At 37.2% G+C, this 27685-nt stretch overlaps 1 protein-coding gene across 2 annotated transcripts; it reads left to right on the top strand.

Annotated features, from left to right (window-relative positions):
• Positions 1–4566: 4566 nt before the first annotated feature.
• LOC103695754 (pre-mRNA-splicing factor SPF27 homolog) lies at positions 4567–22947 on the top strand. Of its 2 annotated transcripts, none has more exons than XM_008777160.4 (7): positions 4567–4919; positions 9034–9209; positions 13953–14036; positions 21813–21882; positions 21981–22114; positions 22189–22247; positions 22464–22947. In XM_008777160.4, the coding sequence occupies exons 1-6, from the start codon at positions 4683–4685 to the stop codon at positions 22244–22246; spliced, it is 759 nt and encodes a 252-aa protein (XP_008775382.1). In that variant the 5' UTR covers positions 4567–4682; the 3' UTR covers position 22247; positions 22464–22947. The 2 variants fall into 2 exon arrangements, with proteins under 2 accessions (XP_008775382.1, XP_026656449.1); XM_026800648.2 differs by having other exon boundaries at positions 22448–22947.
• Positions 22948–27685: the final 4738 nt, after the last annotated feature.

The following is a 27685-nucleotide window of genomic DNA, read 5'->3' as shown; positions in this document are numbered from 1 at the left end:
TAATATGGCCGTACAACCTTTAGGGCAAAGCCCAAAAAAATATGCAAGGCTTAAAGATTGAAGCAACCTCAACATTACTAGATAATGTAATCCTATTGTCAATGCAAGATAAAATAATTTCTGCATTAGCATATAATAAGAGTTGTCCAATTACAAATTTTTAGATAATTGACTAGTATCAATGATGCTCTAACTATTCCTTCTCTCACCAATAATCCCAAATCATAGCCAAAACCTCCTATGACTCCTAAAAAAAGTGAAGGAGTCAGTTAGAATCTCCACACACTCACACCAATATAGATATAAAAATTAGTAAATAATCAATGCTGAAAAAAATACAATAATGTTGCTTAAGATGACAACTTAAGAGGGAAAGAGGGTGAATTGGATTTTCAAAACTTTTTACAAACTTAAACAATATTTAAATAAAACTAATCTAAACTTAAGTATGCACAGCTGTTGCCCAGATATGCAACCCAAGAGAGGAGGTGAATTGGATTTTAAATTTTTTTTAACTAAATGCAGCAGATAAATAATAATTTCAGTTTGAAAGATACAAGTACTGAATGATGGTAGAATTAAAGAGCAAAAGTATAAAGAGACAGGCATACACAAACACAAAAAATTTATAGTGGTTCGGTATAACCCACACCAATATCCACTCCCCAAGATCCTTGAAAATTTTACTATAACCTTCTTAATTATAGTGTGGTTGTTTTGCGAGTTCACAACTCACTTCGTTATTTTTTTGGGATACAACGAACCCCGTTGGTTTTCACAGGATCACCAACTTAAAATCTTTACCCGTTTGTTTTTCAGGATCACAAACAATTCAGTTGGTTTTCACAGAATCACCGACCAAAATCTTTATACTTGTTGAATTTCCTGATTCAACAACTTTCAATTCAGGTTTGGAAGAGCCCTTACCAGTTTTAGAAATAAATGAAACTGTTACAGCAGAGTTGAAGCTAAGTAATAAATATCGTAACAAAGTAAACAAAGCTTCAAAATAAATGAAACAATAAATATAGATGTGAAGTTTTGAAGATGGTTGTTGGCTGTAGTTGAATATCTTGATTGTACAACAGCAACTCTTTGTTGAATATTTTCAACTGATTTCCTCACTAGATGGTTTTTCACTTTTGAAAGCTCTTTTGTGAGGATTTGATCTTTGGAGGCTTGAATTTGATTTCTAGATTTTCTCTCTTGTTTCTCTCTTCTTCTTCCTTTAGCGCTCCTTTGAATTTATAGGAAGCATCAACTAGCCGTTAGACCAAAAAACAAGCCGTTGAGATCCAACAAAAATTCCGTGGAAAGTAGCCGTTGAAACTGTCATGATAATAGGGGTCGTCCCTCCAAATTCAGGGGTCATCCCATATATTGAAGGGGATGACTCACTAAGCACAAGGGTCAGCTCATTCCTTCAGTTCATACAAAATTTCTGCGCTAGCCTCAAAGGGTCGACTCTTCAATATCGGAGGTTGACTCATGTAGATAATGGGTTGACTTTTTAAGCACATGGGTCAGCTCATCTAATTTGTCTCAGGCAGTGATTTTTCTATATCTTTCTTGAACTGCATCGACTCATTTACTGTAGGGGTCGACTCACTTAGTTTACAGATAGAATTTTCAGGGATCTTTGATTTTGTTTTTTTTCTTGACTCTTTGGAGGTTGTAAGGGCTATTTTCTTCTTGAAATTCAAACCTTCATACTTAAGCCAACATAATTAGAATACACATTTAACTCAATTATTTCGTGATCATCAAAATCTATTCTTTAGGATTAACACACATTTAACTCAATTATTTTGTGATCATCAAAATCCATCCTTTAGGGTTAACAATAGCTAAGTACTGAGTGATAAATAAATGGACAAGATAAGAACAATCATAAACAACTCAAAGACAAAAATTTTATAATGGTTCAGAGCCAAACTCAGATCCTATGTCCGCCCAAGGCTTTCTCTTTGGAAATTTTACTATGATCTATGAACAAGATTACAACACAGTTATTTTTCAAGCTCATAACTAAATTCGGTTGATTTTTCTAACAATCAATAAAAATCAAGCTATTTTGCTGGTACAACTAGACCAATCCCGAGTTTCAACACTTAAGAACTCTTTGCTAATTTCCAAGCTCAGCAAGACTTAGTTAATTTTTTAGGATAATCAATTGCCACCTAGCTATTTCACGGGTACAATCAATCTTACAATATTGTTGATTTTTCACAGTGTTAGCCATACCAAAAATTCCACATAAGATTTTCTAATCTCATTCATAAAAAAAGATAGAAAATAAATATCTTTTAAATAAGTTGAATTTTTGTCATTGCTGCTCGAGTTTGATTGCTCTAACAGTTAGGCTCTTGAAGAATAGGAGTAAGCTCTTTCCCTTTCCCATTCTTGCCCGGTCTTGATCTTGTAGGAAAAACTCAATAATAGAAAGTTGAAGCTCTCTTCTCTATAGATATTGGGTAGAGGCTTTGAATGGTCACTTCTTAGATTGATCCTCAAGTTGCACTAGAAGTAGTAGTTAACTTGTATTTCTTTTTTTTTTTACCTCATCCACTCACTCTCCTTAATCCCCCCCTCTTCTTCTTGTCTCTCTTGGATGTTCTCATGTATTTATATATTTAAAAATCAGTTAAAAGATGTCTGTTGCTGTTAGAGAGTCTAAAATAATTGTTGGGAGTGAAAACAACCATTCTAGTTTTGCAAAAAAATTAGTCGTCGTTGTTGTCAGGTGCAAACGGATCAACTCGACTTCTTTACAGGTCGACTCGAAAAAGTGCTTGTTTTTGCTGCACTTTATCTTTCGCCTATGGTCACTGTGGGTCGACTCATTTAACTTTGTAGTCGACTCAAGCTTGCCAAGGGTTGACTCTAGTTTGTTGGGGGTCGATTTATAAAGGGCCGGTATTCATTACTTTCTGTTTTTTGTTTGCGGCGATTCTGGGGTCGATTCGACTTATGCTAGAGTCGATTTGTGCTCAGCAAAAATCAACTCATGATTCTCCTAGGTCACCTTGTCCATTACAAAAACTCTCAAAACTCTTCAAAAAAATTTTCCATGCTTCTTTAACCTTTTAACCTCATCGAGCTTCCTATAAAACAAATTAACCACTCTAGGAATATAAAATTATTAGTATTATACTCAAACATTTTATACTCAGCAATATAAATTCATTGGGTCAACAAAGAATCACGAAATACTGTACCAACTATCTGACATAAAATATATATTCATTACTCAACAATCATAGTATAAATATATTACGTAGCATCAAAATTGCTTTTCAATGCAATAGTGGCTTCAAATAAATTATCTTTTCTAATAATGTTTTGGATCCAATAATGCTTAACTTGCTAACTCTAGACTAACCATGCCCATGTTTCTAACTTCCGATGGGGCAATAACAATACTATATTTCTGGTCTATGGTGGAGAATCAATAATACCAATTTTCTAGTTTGTGGAAACATATCAACAATACCATATTACTAGCCTTTAGTGGGGCATCAACAATATCAAATTTTCGGCTTGTGAAAATGCATCAATAGTTCTGCATTACTATTTGTGGTGGAGCATCGACGATGTCACATTTTCAACCTGCAATAGAGTATCAACAACATAGCTAGTCTAAAGCATCACACCCAACTATCCAATAATACAAACTCATTTTCATGCCTGCTAAGTAAATATAATTCAATGCTATATTTCTTGCAAAAATTCCATGTGAGAACACACACACACATATACACACACACACACATATATATATATATACATATATATATATATATACATACATACATATATACACATATATACATACATGCATTAGAATACATGATCATTTGATGATACATGATGAATATTTAATATTCTGTAAGTCCTTCAAGATTCCATTCGAGCAGACTTCTTGAGTCGAAGTGGACTATTAGTACCGGGTGTTTTTTCAAATTGGATCTATTTATATCAAACCTGACTTGACCTAATAAAAATTAGAGTCTAATTTATAAATTCAAACCCAACTAGATCATTTATTCGGTTTGCTTTTCGTGGCCAAATCCTATATTTCAGAGTGGTTTCAAATTTGCTAGTGAGTTACCCTCTCCATTCTCACCTCCTATCTAGATTTCATAATTAGCCCATTGTTATCGCATCACGTACGAGGATCTTTGTAAATAAAAAGTAGCGGTATTAGAATTAAATTAGTCAGGTGGAATCTAACAAGTATATTGGTCTTTCATTTTATAATATAATATAAATAAATATGTTTTCAACAAATATTTAATACAAGATATGATTTTTGAGAAAAATAATATACAATAGTATATGCCTAAGATATAACGGGAAAAAAATGGGTTCGGGTTGTATTTTTCTCGTGAAAGAATGATTGATCTTCTTTCACGACATTGACCGTTGGATTAACATCTTAACAGATCTCAAAGCATTCGAACTCCTCGGCATTTCGCGATCCAACGGTAGCTTTGCCCAAAGGAAGGTGAATCTTTATTCCGTGCGAAAGATACAATCCTCGTCCCCAAAAAGATGCGGCCTCCCTGCTTAAAATCCGGGCCGCGGGCGATAAGGGCTCCGCCCTACGGAGAGCCAAAACCCTTTCCCTCACGAGCAGCTCGCTTTCACCATCCCTACCCCTTTCTCTCCTTTTAGAGATCATGGCGGGAAGAGAGATCCTGATGCTCGAAGCCCCGCCGGATCCTTCCCGCCAAGGCTGGTCGGCCGGTCCGAAGGCGGACGTCGTCGACGCGCTGCCCTACATCGACGACGACTACGGCGACCCCAGGGTGAAGACCGATGTCGACCGCCTCGTTGAGGAGGAGATGCGGCGGAGCGTCAAGAAGCCCGCGGATTTCCTCAGAGAGCTCCCTCCTCTGCCCAAGTTCGGCTTTGAGGTACTCAACGAGTCCTTCCCTGTCGTTTAAAGCTTGAATTTTAATGAAAGTTAGGGTTTTGGTGTCCTACTGTAGTTTCTTCTTAGGTTTTCTGCAAATGTACCGGAGCTTGTACCCCGTGATTGGAAAGAGGATGTTTAGATTCTTTTTTTTTTCCTCTTTTGTTTTTATGGATTGTTCCTTGTTATGTTGTATAAAATGTGAGATTTTGAAGAGCTTAGTTCTTGGATAAATTAAGGTTTTGTGGCAATTTCGGTATTTATATTTTGTAGTGCGGTATTAGAAGCCAAGGAGTTAAAAAATTATATAATTGTTTTTCGATTAGGACGAATGGAAGATGCATCTATTTATGACTGTTTTGTTTTCATATCTTAATTCCAGATTTGAATCATCCACGAAACAGTTGGTTCAAAATTTATTAAATTTTATTTAAACAAGGAGAAGGTTATAGCTTATAGGTTGGTGTTGGAAGAGGAGCATTTTTAGCTTATAGCTAAGTTATAGCTTATAGCTAACAAGGAGAGGATTATAGCTTATAGCTTGGTGTTGAAAGAGGAGCATTTTTTTAGCTTATAGCTTGGTTATAGCTTATAGCTAATAAGGACAAGGTTATAGCTTATAGCTTGGTTCAAATTTCTTCCTGGTTGTTTATGTTTTGGGCAAGCTTGTATTTTGATGGAGATAGGGCTTTGGAGCTCTACTGTAGTTTCTTATTAAGATTTTCAAAAAATGAGGAGTATTTTAAACTATTTTCTTGTTTTCTTTTTTTGTTCGTTGCCATTTTGTGCTAAAAGATTTTAAAAAGGTCAGCTCCTGCACAATTAGCTGTTCATTAAGATGTCTTTTTAGATGATGTTTGCAATCAAGGGGTTTAAAGGTTATATGGTTGTTTTTGAATTATCATGAATGGAAATGCTTCTGACTGCACAGTTTTTGTAAATTAATTGCATACATGAATAATCCATAAAATATAGAGGAGCTTATTGCTTGGGATGAGAAGAGGATGTTGACTTCTTTTTATTTTTCCCTTCTCTTTGATTTCTTTGGATGTCCCTTTATTGTGTAATATTGAATGTAACATTCTGCGGAGGTAATTACTTAAGTAAATTAGTGTTCTATGGCTGTTTCTCTTTAGTGTTGTTGTGTTGATGATGGATGTTAAGGGGTTTAAACAATATAGAGTTGATTTTTTGATTATGATGTATGAAAATTGTGGATAGGACCCTATAATTTGTCTCCTTCGTCGTGCTTCATGTGTGTTACCCATAAATATACCAATATATATCTTTTTAATTAGCTTCCTGACTCCTATATGCAAATCAGATGGTCTCTGTCTAACTTATTAGTGCTTGGTCCCCTCATGAACTTAATTTTTATGGAACAAAATTATAGGTGCTTAGGCTTGCAAGGATTGTTTTATGTCCACAAGGCTTGCTGCACTGTATTTTTACCATGATCAATTACAGTAAGGACCAATAATATAAAGTTGTTGTATATATGTGCCATCTAACATGGTTGTGTAAATTGCTTAATGAACTTAAGACTCAATACATCAAACAAGAAAGGAAATGTTCTACTTCGTGTAACATGCTTATACAAAAGTAGATGTAGAAAGAACTTAGTTTGACAAAATATTGGTGATTAACCTGAAAATGGAATAAGCAATTTCTAAAACAGGAGAGAAAATGTAATACTTTATTTTTAAAGAAAAAGAACTAATGCTAACTTATTAAATTTTTACTCCATGCGATACTGCTTGATAATTTAGAATTTATCATTATTTACTCTATGCTAACTTATTAAATCTTTACTCCATGCGATACTCCATGCTAACTTATGGTGACTATTTTTCTTACCAACTAATGTCTCAGATTGTTGGTTTTCAGTATTGATGATCAAAGATGGAGAATGTAGTTCGTTTCTTTTAAAAGCTTGATTGCATTTTACGGTGGTTTAGCAGTTTATATCTTTGCATATGAGACTCTTCAGTGATCCTAAATTGTGAGATTCTTTAATTTTCAGTCCTCATGTAGTAACTTCATTATTTCTAAATTACTTTTGTTCTTTGTTCTTTATCAATGAGTCTCTTAGCGAAGGACTAGTCATATGGGGATCCCTAAATTGTCTTAGGAGGAATTCTTTTTCTGTTTTTTCACTTGTGTGAACTCTTAGTTGTCTAATTTGGAGAAGGAAGGTTCTTTTCTTTTTGTATTTTTATTGTTGAAGCTTTAAATGACCTACTATATCTCTGGGTGATGGCCTGATCCCTATGTAAAAAAGAGGCTTTGGGATGAATTTTGGACATTCCCTTATCTTCTCCTATAGTTATGGCCCCAAGATTTATGATGATGACTTCCTTGACTTTTACTGCTAATTTACAAACTTCTTATGGCAATGTGGACATTGGTGTAATTATATGTATGCATCTATGTGTGTGTGCATGCATGTCACAAATTTATGTCTATATAACATGGAAGATTCCTAGAAGTTGTTCATCTTAGTTCCTTTAAGTCTCCAAGAGAGACTTAATCCAAAAAGTAAACTACAAAACCACCATTTTGCCTTAGGGTTTGTCTTTTTGACCATTATAGTTCAATCTTAGCAAATTTAAATTTCAGACCTGCTGGAAATTCCAGCAATTTTGGAATTTTCTTCACCTTGTGAGACCTCATTAAAATCTAATTCAAAACTATATCATTAGCACTTATTGGCTCCATGCATATCCTGTCTAGGAAATCCAAACTGCTATATTTTTCAACTTTACCGTTTTGTTTATCTAATGAGCACTAGAGCTTCTATCCTTTTCTTGTCTTGCACCATTCTTGTATTCTGAAAAAATAAACTTGGATGTTGATAAATGTAAGGTTGCTACCTATTGAATACATGATCAGATAATTATATCTGGAACTTCTGAATGCAAACAAATAGAGTTAACTAATAATGTAACTCGAGATTGACTATGCATTCAACTTTACACATCAAAATGTATTGCCAAGTTAACTCTAGAATTTATCATTCTAAGTTACTTTGGAAAACATTTGGTTATCCTTTTTTGTTTTAGTTGTCTTGTCATAGGCATCCAATATTTAGAAATACAAACAATTTTGAATCACATTAATGCTTGTATTTTTTGACATTATTTCAAGGTAAGTGCGAAGGTTGTCTCTCTATTTTTCAATACAGATATGTAGACACACACACACACACCCCCCACACACATGCAGCAGTCACCCACATCTCCATGCACTTGCATGCATACATACATGTGCTCGCAAATATCTGCATGTTGGGGTGTAGCCAGAATTTCTTTTTGGGCCACTAATAATATTCAACATGAAAAAAGAAATTATCAACTATGAATTAACATCAGGAAATATCAACTAAATTTAGTAACATCTAACTTATAGTACTTTCCGCTCTCATAATTTTCTGTGAAGTAAAAAAAAGAAAAAGAAAACTGGGACAAGAATGAAAATGTGCTCACACACAAATGGAAAACATCTTTTACATTAATATGACATAAGCAACTTAGACTATGTGTTGTGACATCCAGATTAATGATCAACGCTGTTCATCATGATCGAAAATAGCCCATGTGTCTATAAATAAAATGCTTTTTCAGATCTATTTTTTGTAAACTATGTAAACCATGTGAATTTGAGTTCATATTTATTTTAAGACATGCAGACTATGAAAAATGTGGATTGTCCACTTGGATGCCCAGCTTGTGTTTTGGGCCTTCTGGCACAAAATATAGATAAATTAGTTATGTTATCAGAGCATTAAAGGCTTCCCTATATGCACACATGTATGTATGCATGCGTGAGTGTTTGTTCCCAACTTTTTAACTTCAATTTCTAAAATGTTTCGTAGACATAGTTGTTTGGATTACATGAAAAAAATCTAAATTATCCATTTATTGTGCCTTCATCCATGTATTCTGCATTGACAATTAAACAATTACCTTATGAAGTTCTCCTTTTCCCTGCAATTCCTGCAATTTTATGCCTTTTCTGGTTAGCTGGTTGGGTATGCATATTGATTTTAAATGCTTCTAATGAATCTACCTTCCTTGTGGATTGTACTATTTCCAATTCTGGTACATATTTCTCAGGATCACCCTATGCTTGTTAGAGAGTATGAACGCGTGAGAGCTGGCAAGCCACCTGCAACTTTGGAGATGTCACGTTATGGATTAGAACCTCCCCCGCTAAATAAGCGTAATGATGTTGCTGCGTGGAGGCTAGCTCTACGAAATGCTCAGAGCTTGTTACAACATCAAATAGTAAGGTAATTAGTGATTGTGTAATGCAATTTCTTGGTCCCTCTGTCAACAGTTCTGGCTTTGCTTGGCATCTAATGTTAAAAAGGGGAAATGCCATATCACCACTTTGCTAGTTTATATATGCTGGGTGGAATATGGATTTGTCAGATTCAGAATCAAACACTCTTCTTGGGTGAAAGGATGACATGTTTTTTGTAAGTCCCTGATGCTGCTAAATTTTTAATCACTAAAAATTTTTAAACACAAAAATTCACTGTTTACATCAGTTTGTTGACACCATTGACTACTTATGAAATAACACCATAAACATCACCATCATTATTTTTCTATAAATTAGAATCTATTCAGATACATACACATAATAATGTTATAGCACCAAGTAAATTGTTCTACTTATGAAATAACACTATAAACATCATCATCATTATTTTTCTATAAATTAGAATCTATTCAGATACATACACATAATAAAATTATAGCACCGAGTAAATTGTTGTATTGTGCCTTTATTAACTATTAGACACTGCACTCATGTAGTGTTCTTGTATCACATGACTCTTCAGAAAACTGTCTTAACTCACTGGATGGTTCTATCAAACATGTCTCTCCAGTATTTCCTATTAAGCCATATTTTCTACTTATTTGACCTTTTGCAAATTCACTCCATAATTTTTATTCATGCTGTCCCCTAAACCCCCTTTCTCTCTTCCTATCCAGCATAATACCAGGTCATTCCTGTCAAAATTAAGGACTGACATTATCTGGCAGTTGGTCATTACACCAAAGGACAACCTATGGGAAAAATGAAACAGGGAGTAGTCATGATAATGAGGCTGATGATGACTACTCAATATGCCAGGCAACTAGAGTTAATTTCAACTTACATATTTTTAATGAAAATTATTAGTTGACTTTGTATTCTGTGATATGGTGATGCAAATAGTATTGGTATGGAAATATAAAAAAAATAATGCTCTTGGAAGTTGGAAAGTCTGTTGGTAATTCAGTTTTGTTCTCTGTGAATGTAGTGTCCAGTCTTCTAAGTTGAATGTATGTAATGTTGGTGTCTTCTAGGTTGACTAGAGTAAATAAATTTTATTTCCAATGTAAGTCCGTTATTAAGGTGGTTGCTTAGGAGTCTATATAAAGGAGTTGTAAGGGACATGTAAGGGAGACAATTCGATTAATCTACAATAACTTTTCTGGACAGAACTCAGTTCTCTTCTTTACAAGCTTTTTCTCCTGATTTCCCTTCAAAAAATCCAGACATAAAACTTCAAACACTCTTGGCTATAATAAGAGATTGGCTTCCCATTTTGGCTAAGTACAGCTCCAACTCCAACACCAGAAGCATCACATTCAACTTCAAAGACTTTGTCAAAGTTAGGTAGAGCAAGGACTGGTGTGGTGCACAACTTTTATTTGATCACTTGAAAGCTATCTTTTGCTTCTTTTGTCCATTCAAACTTTTCCTTCTTCATGCAATCTGTCATTGGTGCAATAACAGTGCTGAAATTTCCGATGAAACATCTGTAGAAGGTAGCTAGGCCATAAAAACTATGCACTTCTCCAACTGTAGTTGGTGTAGGCCAGCTTCTAATTGCTTCAACTTTGCTTTGATCTACATATCCCAAAAACGGCAAAGAATCAGCGAGAAACTTACACTTTTTCAAGTTAACATAGAGTTTTTCTTGATGTAGGACCTTCAATACTTCCTTTAGATTAATTCATTTGTATTCCTTGCATGTCCCTTACAACTCCTTTATATAGACTCCTAAGCAATTACCTTAATAATGGACTCACATTGGAAATAAAAAGTATTTACTCTAGTCAGCCTAGAAGAGACCAATATTAAATACATTCAACTTAGAAGACTGGACACTACATTTTCCATAACTTTCACAGAGAACAAGACTGAATTACTAACTGACTTTCCAACTTCCAAGAGCATTAGTTTGACTCTAGACTTTTGCCATGGAACTGATTTAGACAGGTAACAATGATGCTGAACCATGATTATTTTTTTTATATTCCCACACCGATACTATTTGCATCACCTATTAAACTGCAGAATCCAGCACTTTAGAGGACATTGGGGACCTTTTGTAGTCCAATAAACCTTTATTAATTTATTCAAGGAAGGCTTCCTTCACCTACTATCCTGGTTGGGCATCTTTTGGTCAACATTCCAGACAAAATTAACATATAAGAACTTTGCTACAAAAAGTTGCTTTTTTAGTGTTCTTTGGTAAGCTGTAGCATTGTTTTGAAAAAAAGCTGCTGCTGTGGCCATTGTAGTGGCTGCTATAGTATTTCGAATTGAAAACCAATATGCTAAGCTTCATTGTGGCACCATGTGGAACTTACATAGAAGCGGCCAATATGTTAGGCAAGAACCCTATTCTATGAGTGAAAACCTGCTATAGTGGCTGACAATAACCTAATCTTTTTCAATTTCAATGGGAGGCTCAAGTGAAAGAGTTTGGACAAGAAAAGATATGTCATAGCGGCGAAGGATTTTGATGATGGTGAAGTTGTTGACTGGTTAGTGAAGAAGGATTCTTCTGCAGATGAGCCTAGAGATGAAGTCGTCTTGCATTGTGAGGGTTGATATGGAGTATGGTTGAGGAAGCCTCTAGGGCTAATAGTGAGCCTAAGTGGTAACACAAGGAGGAGAGCTAGATCTAAAGATGCCGGAGCTGCTTCATCCACACAGTTAAAGAAACCAAAGAATCAAAACATAAATACCGGTGAGATTGATTTGAGTCATTGGAGTCAGGAAAGAAGAAGAATGAGAGGAAGCATATGTTGAGATGGATGACTTGCACACAGTTAATTTTTGTGCTTGAGAAGCAAACCTCCTAGAAGTGGCAGATGATGATTCATTACTAATATGGTCAATCATCAATTTGTCATTCGACCTTTTTGTCCGAACTCTAAAGGTGTCTATCATCTCTTGATAATGATATTTTATTTTGTGGATTATGTTATATGATTGTGGGCATCGTTCCTCTATAGTTGATGACTTGATGTTATGTGACTGTCAACATCTTTATCTGATGTTTGAATGTCATTTGATTATAGACCTTCATATGGATGTCAACATGATGTTATGGTGTTAGGTGGATGAGCTTTACCATTAATGTTTTTTTGTCATTAGTATTATTTTTTGCATGAAGTTGATGTAAAATATTGATTTTTGATAGTTAGAAAAGATATTGATATGTTTTAGCAGTTTGCCTTGGTCACATGGCGACCGCTATAGTGCTTGTTCTCTTCTGCTCACCATGAAAACCCTGACAGCTGCAAGCCTGTGATCTGTTTTAATAGATTGACCTATTGTATTTTCCTTTCCATGTGAGCTTTTGTTTCTTACAGTTTTCTTTTTTCTTTTTTTTCTTTTCTGATAAATGGCACTTCAAAGATTTTGGTCTTTTTCTGGCAACTGTTCTAGTATATTACATTCAACGGATAATCTTCCAAAAGAGATCTTTTTATGTTGAATCAAGGGTGAATATGCTCCAATAAGTTTGCATGTTCCATGTCTACTGTTTCTTTCATACTACGGAAGCATGATCCTTTTCTGATTTATGACACCCTTATTTTTTTACATAAATTATTATTGTTAACTAAACTTTTTGTGCTTTTAAAGTAAAAGTACCAACAAACTCTCTAATTTCTTTACTCTACATACAGTATGTGCATATGATAATTTTGTCTATATGGATGCTGACTGACATGCTTACTGAGAGCATTGGGTACCCTTATATTGAATGTTCCTGTGTTCTCTTGTTCACTATCTTTATCCTTTCTTGCTTTATGTCATACTTATCATGACAACTAAAGTTTTGCTTCAAGTGGCATATATTTGCCATTGCTTAATGGAAGTGTTGCATAAAAAAATATATTAAGAGAGTAGAAGATGGTTAAGCAACATGCTATGTAAATGTTGATGTGTAGGATATGGATGCATATGAACAAAATTATATTTTGATGTGTTTCTTGTTTAATTTAATAGAAGACCAATAAATGAATTGCATATTATCTACAAAATCTTTATAGTGGAATTTGCTAAAAGTCAGCATACTTAACTCACAGAAAGAAAACATGACTACTAAAAGTTATTCATTTAAAAATAATTCCATGTGTACCTTAAATCAAGATCTTCCATGCTTTTGTAAGGTGTAACCATGTTTATGATGTATCTTGAATTTGTTTTCATGAGCTAAAGTTTTTATTGAAACATGCACTCATGCATGAGCATGTGCATATATTTATCTGTATGTTTGCATACTTATTTTCCTATTTGAATATGGACATAAAGAATCACGTTGATTGTAACTTGATTTGTGGAAGTCTTGACTTCTTGTAAACTCAAATGCCTTAATCTAGAAAAATCTGCAAAGTGTTAGGAATGTTATTTTTGCCACAATGTTGTCTGTAATGACTATCATTTGGATACAAAAGTAAGTGCAATAGGTGTTCATCATGAGCTTTTAATTCTAATCTCTATTATCTTTCTAGATTCTGATTTGAGGATTTTAAATGAGGATTTTTTTTTTCATGTGCCATCTGTAACTTCTTAGGTTCTATTTGATTTGATTTTTTTTTGCTTTTATTTTTTTCCTAATCTCTATTATCTTATTGTCAGGTTTTACCATCTTATTTTTTCTTGCACTCTTTCATGCCCATAGTTTACCTTTTATTTGGTTTACACAAACATGTAATCTCTTTTAATGTTGAATCAGGATTGAGAATCTGGAGCTAATGTTGAAGCATGGTGCTGATGTCTGGAAACAGAAGAACAAACAATTGGAGTCATTTTTGTCCAGGTATGTCTGTCATTTTTCCTAGTCATTGATGCTGTGGGCCCTAGTACAGCATTATGTAATATGTATCTTTATATGTTCAATCGAAATAGAGGTATCTGTTCTCTTATTGCAATGTGTTAGTTACATTAGAACTTATTTTAGAGGTAAATGCTCCTCCAAGGAACAGCTTGATTAGTTGGACAGCTGTGTTAAATGAGATTCTTTATCAAAGTAGGAATCTTGATATGATTTTTTTTAAAACTTTTTAGTTGTTCTCGTATCTAGAAAGGAACAAGGTGAAAAACTTGGAACATGGTTTCAATGACTGAAGTTCATGAGCATCCTAGGTTATCAACTGATGTGCAGATTTGAACATGGATGTCATGTGAGAATTTATTGGGCATCAGTAACATCATCCTTAGTTTCTTGTAAATGACTTGCTCCCATACATCCTTTATGCTCAGACACATTCAAATAATGACTTTTAACGTATAATGATCTCCGAACACGTTATCACCTAATATGAAAGCCGCTTAAATCAGTCTCTGTTGTTGATCACTATCCATAACCTCAGTCTCTTGTTAAGGTCACCAGTGCATAAATTGAAACAACAGCCAATTTGACACTATCATCAATCATATGTAATATCTTAATGGTACTTCGTTTGATCTTATCATGCTCTGTGTTGTGATGGACTTTTCATGCCTGGCTTTATTTTCACAAAACTTTTGATGATATGCTTTGAAGAGCTTTCAGTTATGTTCTAAATTTACAATGCTTGGATACTTGGGCACCGTATGATAATTTATGCTGCTAAAATCAATTTTGATTCCTTCCCGTAGTGATGAGGTGGCAGAATTCTACTTATAAGATCAAGGGGTTTGTTTTTATTAGTGTATAAAACCTGCATACTTTGTCATTCTTTTTAGTAATGCTTGAGGATGGTCATGTATAAGTTCAAAGGCCACAATGAGTGTTTTTCCCCTGTATCTCTACTCCATGAACATCTTTGTCAAGACATATCACGTATGGTCTCTCTCTTTCCTATTTGACAAAACCATATCTGATGCACGATATCATGGTGCCACTCAAATGAGAGGTAATGTGCAAAGAACATTGATTTATCAATTATGAACCGACTATGAGATGATGATGAAGGTGTCTTGGGGAGGTGATTTGTGGAAGCATGAAGCTTTATTGGTTGAAAATTTAAATTGAGCTGACGCTGCATTACAAATAGCAAGCCTATATTCTGGGATGTGTTAAATGTGGTGTAGCTGCAAATTAGGTTCTATCTTGTGAATGACTATGACAAAATTCATCAAGAAAATGTAGCAAAAGCCCGAGCTATTAAGCTAGCTGGAAGGGCAGAAAGCGTGTTTGAAACTATTGTTTTACAATATAATGGCTTCAGATAGGAAACTCCAACTCACGGTTTATTCATGTGCTCTTGAAGCAGAGGAGTGCTCAAAACACCATTAGACTTCGAGAGATGTGGAGGCACATTCACTATGAATGTGGAAGAGGTAATATTGATGAAAAAAATCTACTATAAGAAGTTGCTGAATGCCAACACTGCTAATAAACATTTAGAATGAAATTTGTTGATAATACTGAAGATCTGTCGTTTAAAGCACTTAAAACTGAGAAAATGGAAAAGGGATTTCAACCTTCCTGGTCAAGAGAAAAAAAATCCTGGATAGGTTCCGACCTTGTGGATCAGAAAAATAGTCTATGACTTGGATGCAAGGTCTGCCGAATCTAATAGCAAACGGTTCCGACCTATACGGGCCCGAATCATAATGGGACTGGCCGAAATCGGTTCTTTTCGAGCCAGAACTGGCCTGAACCTGCTGGAACCGGTTGGTTCCGACCGGTTCGATGCCGACTCGGTGCGCCGAGTCAAGTAGCATTGTGGCATTATTAGACTTAAATTCAAAAAAAATAAAAAAATCAAGAAATATAAAAAAACATCAAATTGGATTTAAATTTATAGAAAAAGTTCAAAAAGAGTGATTATCAATTAAATTTTTGGAGAACTGTACAAAAAAAAATTAGGGCATGCTGGTCAAAAAAAAAAATTAGGGCGCGCCGGTTACCGGTTCGGTTCGGCACCGAACCAGTACCCAACCGTACTAGGCGCCAATCGGTATGGATCCCGATTCTATTGATGAACCTTGCTTGGATGCATACTAAACAAGAATTTTTCAGCAAAAATGGCTTATTACTAAATCTGACATCAGCAGAGTTACCATTGGTTTTTCTCTGTCAATGTGATTTCTCAAAGGAAATACGATATAACTTTTTGACCGTCATCTCAAGGACCATGATCTTTGTGCACCTCTTCCTGTAAGTTCATGGATGGATGGATCCACTAGTTTTCATTGCTGGTGAGATGTTGGCAACAACTCCTTGAATGTTGGGCCACTTTTGTAACTTTCATGGGTTGGTCAATGTGAGTTGCCTCCTCTTTGTTCATTCTACAAGGTCTTTATTAAGGCTTTAGAAGCTTCCTCTGCATCGCTGGTGATGCAATTGCATATGAGTTTTAGAAGCACGGGATTCATGTTTTAGAAGACATTTCCTTATTTGCTTAGGTGGCAACCTTTGTTTGTCTATCCTGTTTAAATATGAAGGACAAAATTAATTTGTGAATTATTAGAGTTGTCAAGTTGGTACCTAACATTGACATACTGCATATTATTTGATGTTATGTTTCATTTTTTTTGGGATTTCACCTTTCTACTAACTATAGTCTTTTAAAATGCTGTCTAGGATCAAATAAGTCAAGATGTTTGTCTATGCTTAACCAATTATCTATGACACAACGCTTCTGAGTCAAGGTTGGAAAAGTTAATTTTGGTCTTCATTAAGCTTGCAAAGCTTTGTTTACACAGTTCTGGGTCAAATTCCAGATTTCTGACCAAAAATAAGGGAAAATGATGAAAAAGATTAGTTAAAATAAGAAAAAAATAAATAAACTAAGGAAACATATATTATGTAGTTTGGAAGTATATTGTATCATTTTTGATCATCAAATTTTTGGTGGTTGTGCTGTCAGGCTGAAAGCTTCTAACTAGGAAGAGTTATAAAATTCTTTGAAAGCGAACGAGTTGTCAAAGAACTATTGTTTGATAGTAACCTAATTCTTGAACATCTAACAATTTTAACAGCTGTAATAATGGAACATACTAATGTGGAACTATATATGAATATGAAACTTGCTATATTACTTATCATCATATTGAAAACCATGTACCAACATATAACTTATAATTTACTTATTACAAAAAAACTACTACTAGATATATCTTATCTTAGTGTGAGACTTAAACTAAGGTCTAGCAAATCTAAGATTATATCTTTCCCCAGTCCCCTTTTCATCTGTTTTTAGAACCGAAGGGTTCTCCTATATCTAGAAAAAAAACTGTTTTTCTTAATTTGCTTTGTGCCAAACACTGAAATACTTTTAATTTTTAAAAATTTATGAAAATATATGGTCAATGTTAAGAAAATATTTCTTGCTTATCATCCATAAATATTTCTACTTTGTCCTTGAAAATGAAAAAGATGACCCTAAATTTACACTATTTAGTCGGTTTTAAATAAAAAAATGGCCAATGACCAGGAAATGGCTCCAAAGTTAAGATAATTGTAAAAATAATCCCAAAATGATGTTAAATATCAATGTGATGAATTCAAAGAATGTATGAAATCGGTTTTGACCGAAACTGGCTCAAACAATAAAACTTTAGTAAATTTCAGATCATTTCAGGCTGAAATCAACACATTTTGGCTGAAACTCCCATCATTGCTTCTAGCAGCTTCCGGTGAAAATTGTACTACAAAGTGAGAATTACTAGCATCATATTTTGCTGGAATTTTAGTCCGGAAGCCTCCATTTTGGTTTATTATTAGAAACCTATTGATCCTACAGTTTATTTTCATACATTTTTTTTGTTTTGTGAGGTGCGGGGGATGGGTGGTTGGATTTTTGTTTGATCACGGACATACTACTTTTTTTGGTTGTTTAGGAGATTGGGAAGTCTTCTTTTAACCTTGAAGTGCTTTTGTTGGTCATATAAGGTTTTGTAATGGGTTTGAGTTGTTTACTAGTCTTTTTTGTGAAATGAGTTTAGGTGAATTGTGGCTTGTAGTATGGAGTAAGTGGTAGTTTTCAGACGGTGAAGATCTTGAGGTTTTTATTTGCAGGATAAGGATGGGCAAAGCAGGTGTAGGTTGTTAACTGGGATGGTCTTCCTTCCCAAGGAAGTGGGTGAATTGGGAATTAGATGTCTGTCTCTACTAATTCGGCAAGTCACTTTTTAAACCTGCTAGGTAATTAGAGTTTAATGATGAGAGTTCTTGCGCTTATGTGGTATTGACAAAATATGGGTGGAACACCCTACCAGTGGTGGATGGTCAAGGGGGGCTTCATAATCATGAAGTTGTGGTTGTGTTGTTGTTCTCAAGCTATGGATGTGCTGAAATGGAGTTGACTCTGGTACTTGAATCAGCCATTTGGACGATTGTTGATTGGGTGATTTACCTTCAGATCAAATACTTTGCTTGATGAATGCAAAGGAGCACAATGATACTGTTGTGATATTGTTAGTTGCTATCCTTAATTAAAATTTCTATCCTTTATCAAAAATATTGCCATTATCATTATTTTATTTATTTTTAATATTTAAATACTAAGTATATGTATGCCTGCATATGCAGTCCACATACCACATTTGCACCATGCAGTTCCTTGCCTGCTCACGTACTATAGCTTCCTATTAAAATATTGATAATTGGCAACACTTAACCTTTTATCTTTGCTATTGGTCATCGTGGAGATTGCTATTCTTGGTAGATCCATTTGTGTTAAGTGTTAGGGAATGACCACCATATACACAACTTAAGTAGGGAGATGCTTTGTGTCAATGTTATGAAATCCGACCTGATGTTGACTTATTTTAATGTTTGCGTCATGGGTCAGAGGTCAATCCTGGATCAACCATCGGTTCACCACAAGTCGAACTCGTGCATTCTCTCTCTGAAGTGAGGGGAGCCCAATTTTTTGACCTCGCCTTTCCTCTTCTCTTTCAGAGTAAAGGAAGCAAAATATAAAGCTGGGAAACTGTAACAGTTAAGGCTGCGAATGGTTTGGTTGACTAGTGACCCGACCTGGTCCGACCTGGTTAGACCTGAACCCACCCGTCTTGAAGGCCCATGGGGTCTGGTCGGGTTCAAATATTATGCTCGTTCCACATTCCAGGTCAGGTCTGGATTTCATAGGCTTTGACTTGGCCCGATTCAACTCGATTCATGCACTATATGGGTCCATTTGGGTCTTCCAATTAGTTACTCGACTTGACCTGACTTGAATTGACCTAAAGAAAGTACTCTAAGTGATTTCTTCTTTTTCTTATTAAGAGAAAAATGCTCAAACTAATCTCACTACATTAAGAAGGCCAGCTTTTGAGGTTATTAACCTTTTAGATTGCAGTTCTAGGTTAACATTAATTCATGGAGTTTTCATCATGTTAGCAAACATTTTTGTGGCAGTCAAAATTCAGTTTGATGCAGAAGTAGGAACAAAATTTTCTTCATGAAATCTTGTTAGTAAACAAATGTACACCTGGACCCGAACCAGACCCGATCCAGACTTGAATATTCCCTGACCTGATTTGATCAACTTACTAGGCCTAAAATATTTTCCATAGGCTCGATTTGACCTGACTCGATCATCTATTTGATTGGGCATGATCTAAATATCAAAACTAGTACATGAAACTGAGTTGGGTCAGGGTCAAGCATGCCCTAGTCCGATTTGACCCATCTGCAGCCCTAGTAACAGTGGCGAAACATAGTCGGAGCTCGAAAATCCTAGCAATGGTAGAACCCTAGACCTGCTCCAACCCTGCCATAACTGATGAGGATGAGGTTGATAGCTCCTTCTCCACTCCCTATGTGAGCACCCAACCAGCCCCAGCTGTGGCTTTGGTGGCTACTACTTCAGTGTGTCGGCCACCCTCGAGTGGGTGCCTCCACCTTTGGCCACTTCAAGTTTGAGTTTGAGACCATTGCTTGTTTCCCCCCATTGGCACCACAATTGCTGAATTGATGGTCTCCATGACAAGGTCTTCCTCAATGGCCAGATCTGCTTAATGAAGCTGTCCTCCCACATCTAGTGTCGCCAAACCCTCGCCCTTTCCCAGATCTCAAAGCTGAGGAGGGAAACCCAATGCCGATGGAGGCAGGCGGTAGAGGTAAAGATCTAAGTATCATAGTAGATCTCTTCATTGAAGGACCATATTGATGTCTCCTCTCCAACAAATCCAAGGCCTCCCCACCTCCACCTCTGTGCTCTGACATGCCCTTGTAGCCTTTCCTTTGACCTAATAGTTGACCTGGATGAATCAAATACTAGGTCAAACCGGGCGGATCTGGTGGGCTAGCAGCCTGGTCAGTGGGTTGCCCAGGGTTTTTGGAAATCTGGGTTTGGGATTGACCCAACCCATGTAGGCTTATGGGTCACAGCCTGCCTGATCCGATCGGATTGTAAACCATGGCTTTCCTATTGCAAATATAGATGATTGAACATGGATTAGAAGACTTGGGGCGGTTGATATTAATTTATTGGAAAAGATAATGAAGATTGGAGCTTAGGTTTATTGGAAAAGATATTAATTTATTGGCATGTATGGTGTTGCTTGTCCTTTTTAGAAATTTCTCACAGGAGGAGAAACCAGAAGTTAGGTTTTCTAGCTTCTCCTAAACACATTATTTTTCTTCTTCTAGTAGAAGCACTTTCAACCACACTCTTACAGTGCTGCACCTGCCTTGGAATCTCATTAGAGAACTGTTTTTGTGGCGACTTATTAAACAATTTTCTAAGACAGCCACTTTCCTACACCCGCAACCATTTTCCTCTGCCCAGCACACGCTTTTGGTAACTAAGGATAAGAGTTGTTGGGAGTGTGATCTCCTGGATAAGTCCAAGAGACAACCTCGGCTCATAGACAGATTTGTATTACAATAAATAGTGGTTTATGAACAAGTTTGATTAATATGTAAGGCAACATAGGTATTTTAACAATGTTTGTCCATACTTTATAGAGCAGAGTGTGATGTTTGTTCTACACGTGGGGGCTCTGGAATGTTCTGCATTAAGAACAATATGCACACTTGTTTGCTGATGTAAATGATAGGAAGTGGAGGTGGAGGAATTAGTAGGATCTCTTGGTGTTTCTCAATCCCGTCCAGTCTAGAAGAAACTATAATGGGGTTCTTTTTCTCTCTCTATACTTCAGATGGTCTTTCATGAATTTCTTGGCCATCACACACATACGCATGAATGCGTGCATGCAAGAGTGCACGCCTGCCCAATCATGCACATGCACACAATCAAATGTATGTTTATAGATGCATTCATGCACTCATATATGCATGCATTAAGCATGCAGGGATGCACCCAAAGTATGGTTTAAGTCCACTACAGAGTGGAAATAATGTTCCACTGAGGTTGAATATCACTAATGGCTGTTTGAAATTCATGCGGGTCTTTGAGCTGATCAAAATTGTCAATTTGCCATTATGGCCCCAACATGAGTCTCAAAGACTGTTACTCCACCGTGCTGTGCGGAGAAACTGAAAGTTTCTGCTGCATAACGGACCTAAACTGCACAGAGCGCATGCATATTTTAATGCTCCATGCACTAGAAGTCTTCTCTGCAGCTTAATCACCCATTTCTTTCCATTCGTGCATGAATCGCTTTTCTTACTGCTACCTATATTTGCTTCCAGAATGCAAGCGGTGGCTCTGGAATATAATGAAAAGATTGAAGCTGTGAATCGTGAAAGAAAATTCCATCAGGTAGCATTTTTTGGCTTGAACTTTATTGCTACAAAGAGGATGATCTGTCCAATTCTCAGGATTCTAATACAGGTCTTACATGTATATGATATCACCAGCAAAACACAGGTGTGCAACTTAATGCCCTGATGGCACAATGGAGGGAGCTATGTGAGAAGAACATAGAGATCCAAGCTGCATGTGCTGATCTTCAGAATCGTATAGACCAACTCAAGATGGAAGCAAAGGAGAAGTATGTTTGGTTATTCTCTGTTCTCTCATATCATTTACAATTTACTTGGCATCTGACTCAATGTTCTCTTACAGTGGTCTTGATTTGGATGCCAATGTGCAAAATCAATCTGCAATAACCTCAGGACTATAAGGTATATTTTCATCCAATCTGTCTAATAATGAATGAAATTCTATGCATGTTAAGATCGTGAACGTTCAGATTTGCAGTTGTCATGTTTGGCCATCCATGTCTTGGATTTAAAATAAGAAAAAAAGAACCAGATAATGCTGTAAGCATGCTTAGTTCTAGAAGCAACCATCAAATCTGTATTCTCAGTCTATGTTCTTATAGTTTTGTTGCCATACAGGATGTAGAAGAGATCTAACGCTTTGCAGTCTTCTTAATTGAAATTGAATTTTGTTGGCCTCTGTGGGCACATACGGGCTCAATTCAATTTGTGGACATTGACTGGAGAGTTTCATGCTGACCACTCAGCAAGGGGATATTGGATATGAGTTAGATGGTGAGCACGATCAGAGGTAAGTAACAGTTTCTGCCACCATTGCAATCTTGAGCTAGAGTGGCAGCAGATTCAGCTGTTAAAATCTTAAGGGATTGTAGCAAATGATGACTTGCTTGCTCTCTTTCACCAAACAATCCAGCCGTCAGAATGCCAAGTATGTTTCGAGGGATTTTTGACATATTGAACCCCATTTTTTTCTTTCTTTTTTTTGTTTGGGTAGAATATTGAATCCTGCTTGATGATTTCAGTCCATATTAACATCCTCAATGTCTAGATTAGATATTTCAATAACAATAAGAGGTGCTGCAACAATTTGAGTACCCAACTACCCATTATCTAATATTGGATTTGCCTCCAATTGAGCCAAGTTAATCCTAGACCACTGCTTAACAGTTTGACCTATCCACTGTGACCTACAAGGGCTGTTCAGATGGGATGACATTCGATTATGCCATTCCACCCTATTACAATGCAAATGTAAACCTCCAAACATCTGCTCCATTAACTAAAGAAAAGAGGATGATGGGAGGAAGATATAGGCTGGCTTAAGGAGTGATTTGTTGGCTGAAGAGCATGCAATTCAGCACCAATACCATTGGCTTAGTTTTAGTTTGAAGCCAATTCATAAAAAATGAAAAGAGTCATCCTCTACTTCCACATGACCAAGGCAGATACCTGTTGGGTTTCTCCACCCCCTTCGTGGGATTTCAACCCTCTTCCATTTTAATTTGGTCATCCGATGATATCTAATGGACAACCTGGAAATCAACATGGAAAAAAAAATTATATCTCTTTGGAAGCACAGGGAAATGTCACCATTGGGGCCAAAATCTAGGTACTGTCATCGACAGGAGAGGGATACGGACTAGTTAAGCTATGATGGAATGAGATCAAAGCAACAGGTTTTTTCCAAGTTACAACAGAAAAGAACATACTAGATTGATTTTATTATGTCTTTCTTCTCTTCTATAGAATTTTAATGCTTCTAGGACCATCTCTCTCTCTCTCTCTCTCTCTCTCTATCTCTCTCTCTCTCTCTTGGTTTTAGCTGTCTCAATCTTCTTGAGTGACTCAGAATACACCGATCGATATAGAATTTTATCAAATTACATGAACAAAATCATGATCCTTTTTCTTATATTCATTACTTTGGTCCAATTCTTGGCACCCTTCTTCTTAGGGCTTGTCTTTAGAAGAGTTCGAAAATTCAAAAATTCTGGTAGTGGCATCAAAAAGTAATCAAATTATAAAAATTTTCTGAAACATAGATTCTCCAAAATCCTGAACCCTACTCAAAATGGAGTAGGAGGGATCGCAAAGGTTCATTGAGTGTGTGCTCCATTTTCTATAGGCGGATGTCAAATAAAAGTGTCGCAATTTCGAGGGAGATTTGTTATCCGAGAGCAAATCCGAATGGGACTTCAATTGTTTTATATATTTTATCCTTAGAAGGCAACTTGATTGAAGCCTACAAATAGTAGCTACACCACGAGCAAATGGGTTGTTATACAGCAGATATGCTTGGTTCTTGGTGCTGTGTAACTGGTGAATACTGACATGAAGCTTGCATACAAATTTCAAATACATGGATGCCGTTTTTATTAGTTTCATTCATCAAAAGACCATCTTTACTAGGTCAAAAGTCTGTCATTTTATTAGATTTACTGGGATACTAACGAAAACTAATAAATTATTTATTTATTTTTTGGTCGCAAAAAAAATATTTCACAGGCTCGTAGTATGTACAACTTCAGCATCTTGAAATTGACATAACGATGGTAATATTATTTTAAATCAGTGTGTAGTTTTTTCCACAAAAATGAAAAAAAGGTAATTCCAATAGGAGAAGGTGCAAATGGACCATCAAACTAGGCTCATTCTCAACATTTACCAAGCATGATGATGATGTAATTATGGAAAATATGTAGTTAAGACATCTGATTTGAATGCCAAACCTTGCCTTGGTTCTCAAACAGGATGAAGTATGGACAAGGTATGACTAGACTCCATCTGAATAAATTTGACAAAAATCAACTAAGTTCAAATGTAGCATTTAGAACGTTATGGTCCAACATACAGGGGCGGCCCAATACATTTGGAGGCCTAAGACGAATTCAGTGGATGAGGCTTCTTTTTTTTTAATAATAAATTTTTTTAATAAGTATAAAATGCTTAAAAAAATGATATGGAAATAGATAGCGGTCAAGTATACTATTTCAACAAAGATGCATGAATCTAACAAAGATAGATAAGAAGCCTCTCAAATTTAATATAATTTTTGAATGGAAGCATAGAAAAGTAATTATCTAACAGATGGCCCATGAGGTAATGCTTGACAAAAGTGTTTACCGTGCCAAGCAAGAGCAAAATAGGAGAAGGTTATCCCATGACAGTTTCTGGGCAAGGTAAGGAAAAGAGTGGACCTCTCTATAAGGGCTCGTTTGGTTCGCGAAAAAAGAAGGAGAGAAAGTGTGGTCAACGAGAAAGTAATGAGATGCCTCTTGTTTGGTTGGAGTTTTCAAAGGAGAGAAACAGAAAAGTTGTATTCCCATGGGACTAGGATTCCCACATTTTATGGGAAAGTCTTTTCCATGAGAAACATGGGAAAGTTATTTTTCCATGAGACGGAAATCACTTTATTTTTACTTTTTTCCAAAATGACCTTTCAGCATTAAAGAAGCATTAAAGAGACATTAAAGACCTAATTTTTATTAAGAGCATAATAGGAATTATATATAACTTTCTCAGGAAAGTGGATGGCCAACCAAACATAAGCATTTTGGAAATTTGTCACTTTTCCATTGTCAATCCAAACATACCAAAAGTATTTCTTAGGCATCCTCTTTCTGGAAATTTGTTTTCCAGAAATCATATTTCTAGAAGGAAAAATGCTTCCTGCGAACCAAACGAGCCCTGAGAGAAAGTAGGGGCATTATGGAAAATTATGGGAAATTCACTCCATCTAATTAATAAAAGTCTCATCCCACCATCTTCCCTTCAAGTAAGTACCCAAGCGGCAACTGCAACATCACGGCACAGCAGCCATTCAATCCCCCTCCCTCATTTTCTCTCTCCACCAACCAAGAGGGGAGAAGAAACAGAGAGGAGAAAATTAAAAGAATCTCCACCCTCCAAGAAGTCCATCTCCAATCCCCCTATCTTTCTTCCTGATGGCCCAGCTGGATCAGGAGTAATGTGAGGGAAAGAAAACCAAGACCAAAACCGAAAAAGAGAAGGGATGAAAGATAAGAGTGGCTTCAGACGTGCATCAAGCCAACCAAATCCCTCCTCTCTCTTTCTCTCCACCCAAAACAAAACTACTGTCCCCAACTTTCCAAATTGCCCCTCTGTAGGCCAGGAAACTCTCCACCTCCCTTCCATCAAGGGGGAAGACTCGTAGCCAGCTCTTGTTCCTGTTTTATATGGGGCCTTTGCTTTCTTTTGGTTGCGGTTAGACACAGAAAATAGGGCAAGGAACCTCCCTCCCCCTCTCTCTCTCTCAATCTCTTTCTCTCCTCTCATCTCCTTATTTCATCGCAAGTCGTTGCCTTTTTGCCTCCTCCTTTCTGTGGTTATTTTTTCTTTGCCTCCCGGAGGCTTTCCTTTGGGCCGAGGCCTTAGGCGACTACCTCGGTCGCCTAAGGCTCGGGCCTGCCATGCCAACATATAAAAGTAAAACTTTGGCTAGTTAGGTAGTCGCCTAAGGCTTGAGCCGGCCTTGCCAAACTCTGGCTAGTTATGTAACTGGTAGAATGATATTATTATAAATATATTATTATTATTATGTTTATAATAATATATAACTACTGTTGCTGGTGGTCCAAACCGAGAACGATTGACACGACGGTGTGAACGGGGTTCCGCCTGAGTTGTCTTGGTTGGTGCTGGTTGCGCTCCACCTTCCGCCAAGGAACCTGCAAACAAGCCTTGCACCACCACCAGGGTGGTGATGGCCCTCCGACGGTCAAGTCAGAGGAGATTGGAGGAGGAGAGATGATAATCACAAGTGGGAGAGAGTGCTCTGGGAGGTATTGCTTACCCCCCCCCTTCTCCCCCCAGCCGCATATATACCTGGCTGGGAGGTCTCTCAGGGGGGTTTGTCGTCGTGGGGCACGATAGAATGGCCACTGACATGGCCGTTACGGGGCGTCGTGGAGCAGCGCTGGGTACGGTCATGGCAGGGCGTAGTGGAGCTCCGCTTTGTACGGTTGATACAGGAGATCGTGGGCAGCATCGGGTACAGCCGTTGCAGGGAGTAGTGGAGCAGGAGGCCGCGGCGTGCCTCTGGAGAATAGCCTGTCGTTATCAAAAGATCTCCGACTCGGGGTCGGAATGCTGGATCATAGGGCAGCCGACCCGGGGTCGGGCTGCGAAGCCGGGGAGGTCCGACTCGGGGTCGGAGTGCTGGATCATAGGGCAGCCGACCCGGGGTCGGGCTGCGGAGCCGAGGAGGTCCGACTCGGGGTCGGAGTGCTGGATCATAGGGCAGCCGACCCGGGGTCGGGCTGCGGAGCCGAGGAGGTCCGACTCGGGGTCGGAGTGCTGGATCATAGGGCAGCTGTAGCTTTCCTGGATACGCGTGCCGATCACGTGGGGCATGGCGGCTCAATTCCCCCATAACAGTAGCCCCCCACTTCCGAGCCTGGAACCAGAAGGGGAACAGGTGAAGGGAGTGATGTTTCGAGATTGCCGCCATCCTTCGGAGAGGCGCGCGCGCTTCAAGCTTCCCGCCTTCTTTATGGCGTATGGCGGTTGCTGCTGACCTGGCAACCTGAGGATTTCGGCGGACATCCTTCCTTAATGGTGTCGATTCGCCTTTGGGGTGCGAGCGACCCTTCGGCGGCCAGGCGTCTTCTGGCGTCATCGAGGTGTCACTTGCCCTTTTGTATGGGCCTCGGCCCTGAAAATTAATGCACGTTGAATATTTCTTCATCTCGCCCTCGTCCTCTTTTTTTTTTTTTTTTTTTTTTTTTTAGCTCTTGGTTGCTTCTTGCTGACTTTTGATTCCCGAAGTTCTTCCGGCGCTAGGCCAGGCATCCGAGGGTTAAACCTCAGGAAACTCTTCC

The sequence above is a fragment of the Phoenix dactylifera genome, unplaced genomic scaffold, assembly GCF_009389715.1.
Source record: "Phoenix dactylifera cultivar Barhee BC4 unplaced genomic scaffold, palm_55x_up_171113_PBpolish2nd_filt_p 001611F, whole genome shotgun sequence".
In the NCBI taxonomy this organism is placed as follows: domain Eukaryota; kingdom Viridiplantae; phylum Streptophyta; class Magnoliopsida; order Arecales; family Arecaceae; genus Phoenix; species Phoenix dactylifera.
The sequence above is the reverse complement of the archived record's forward strand: the minus strand, read 5'-3'. Positions and strand labels throughout refer to the sequence as shown.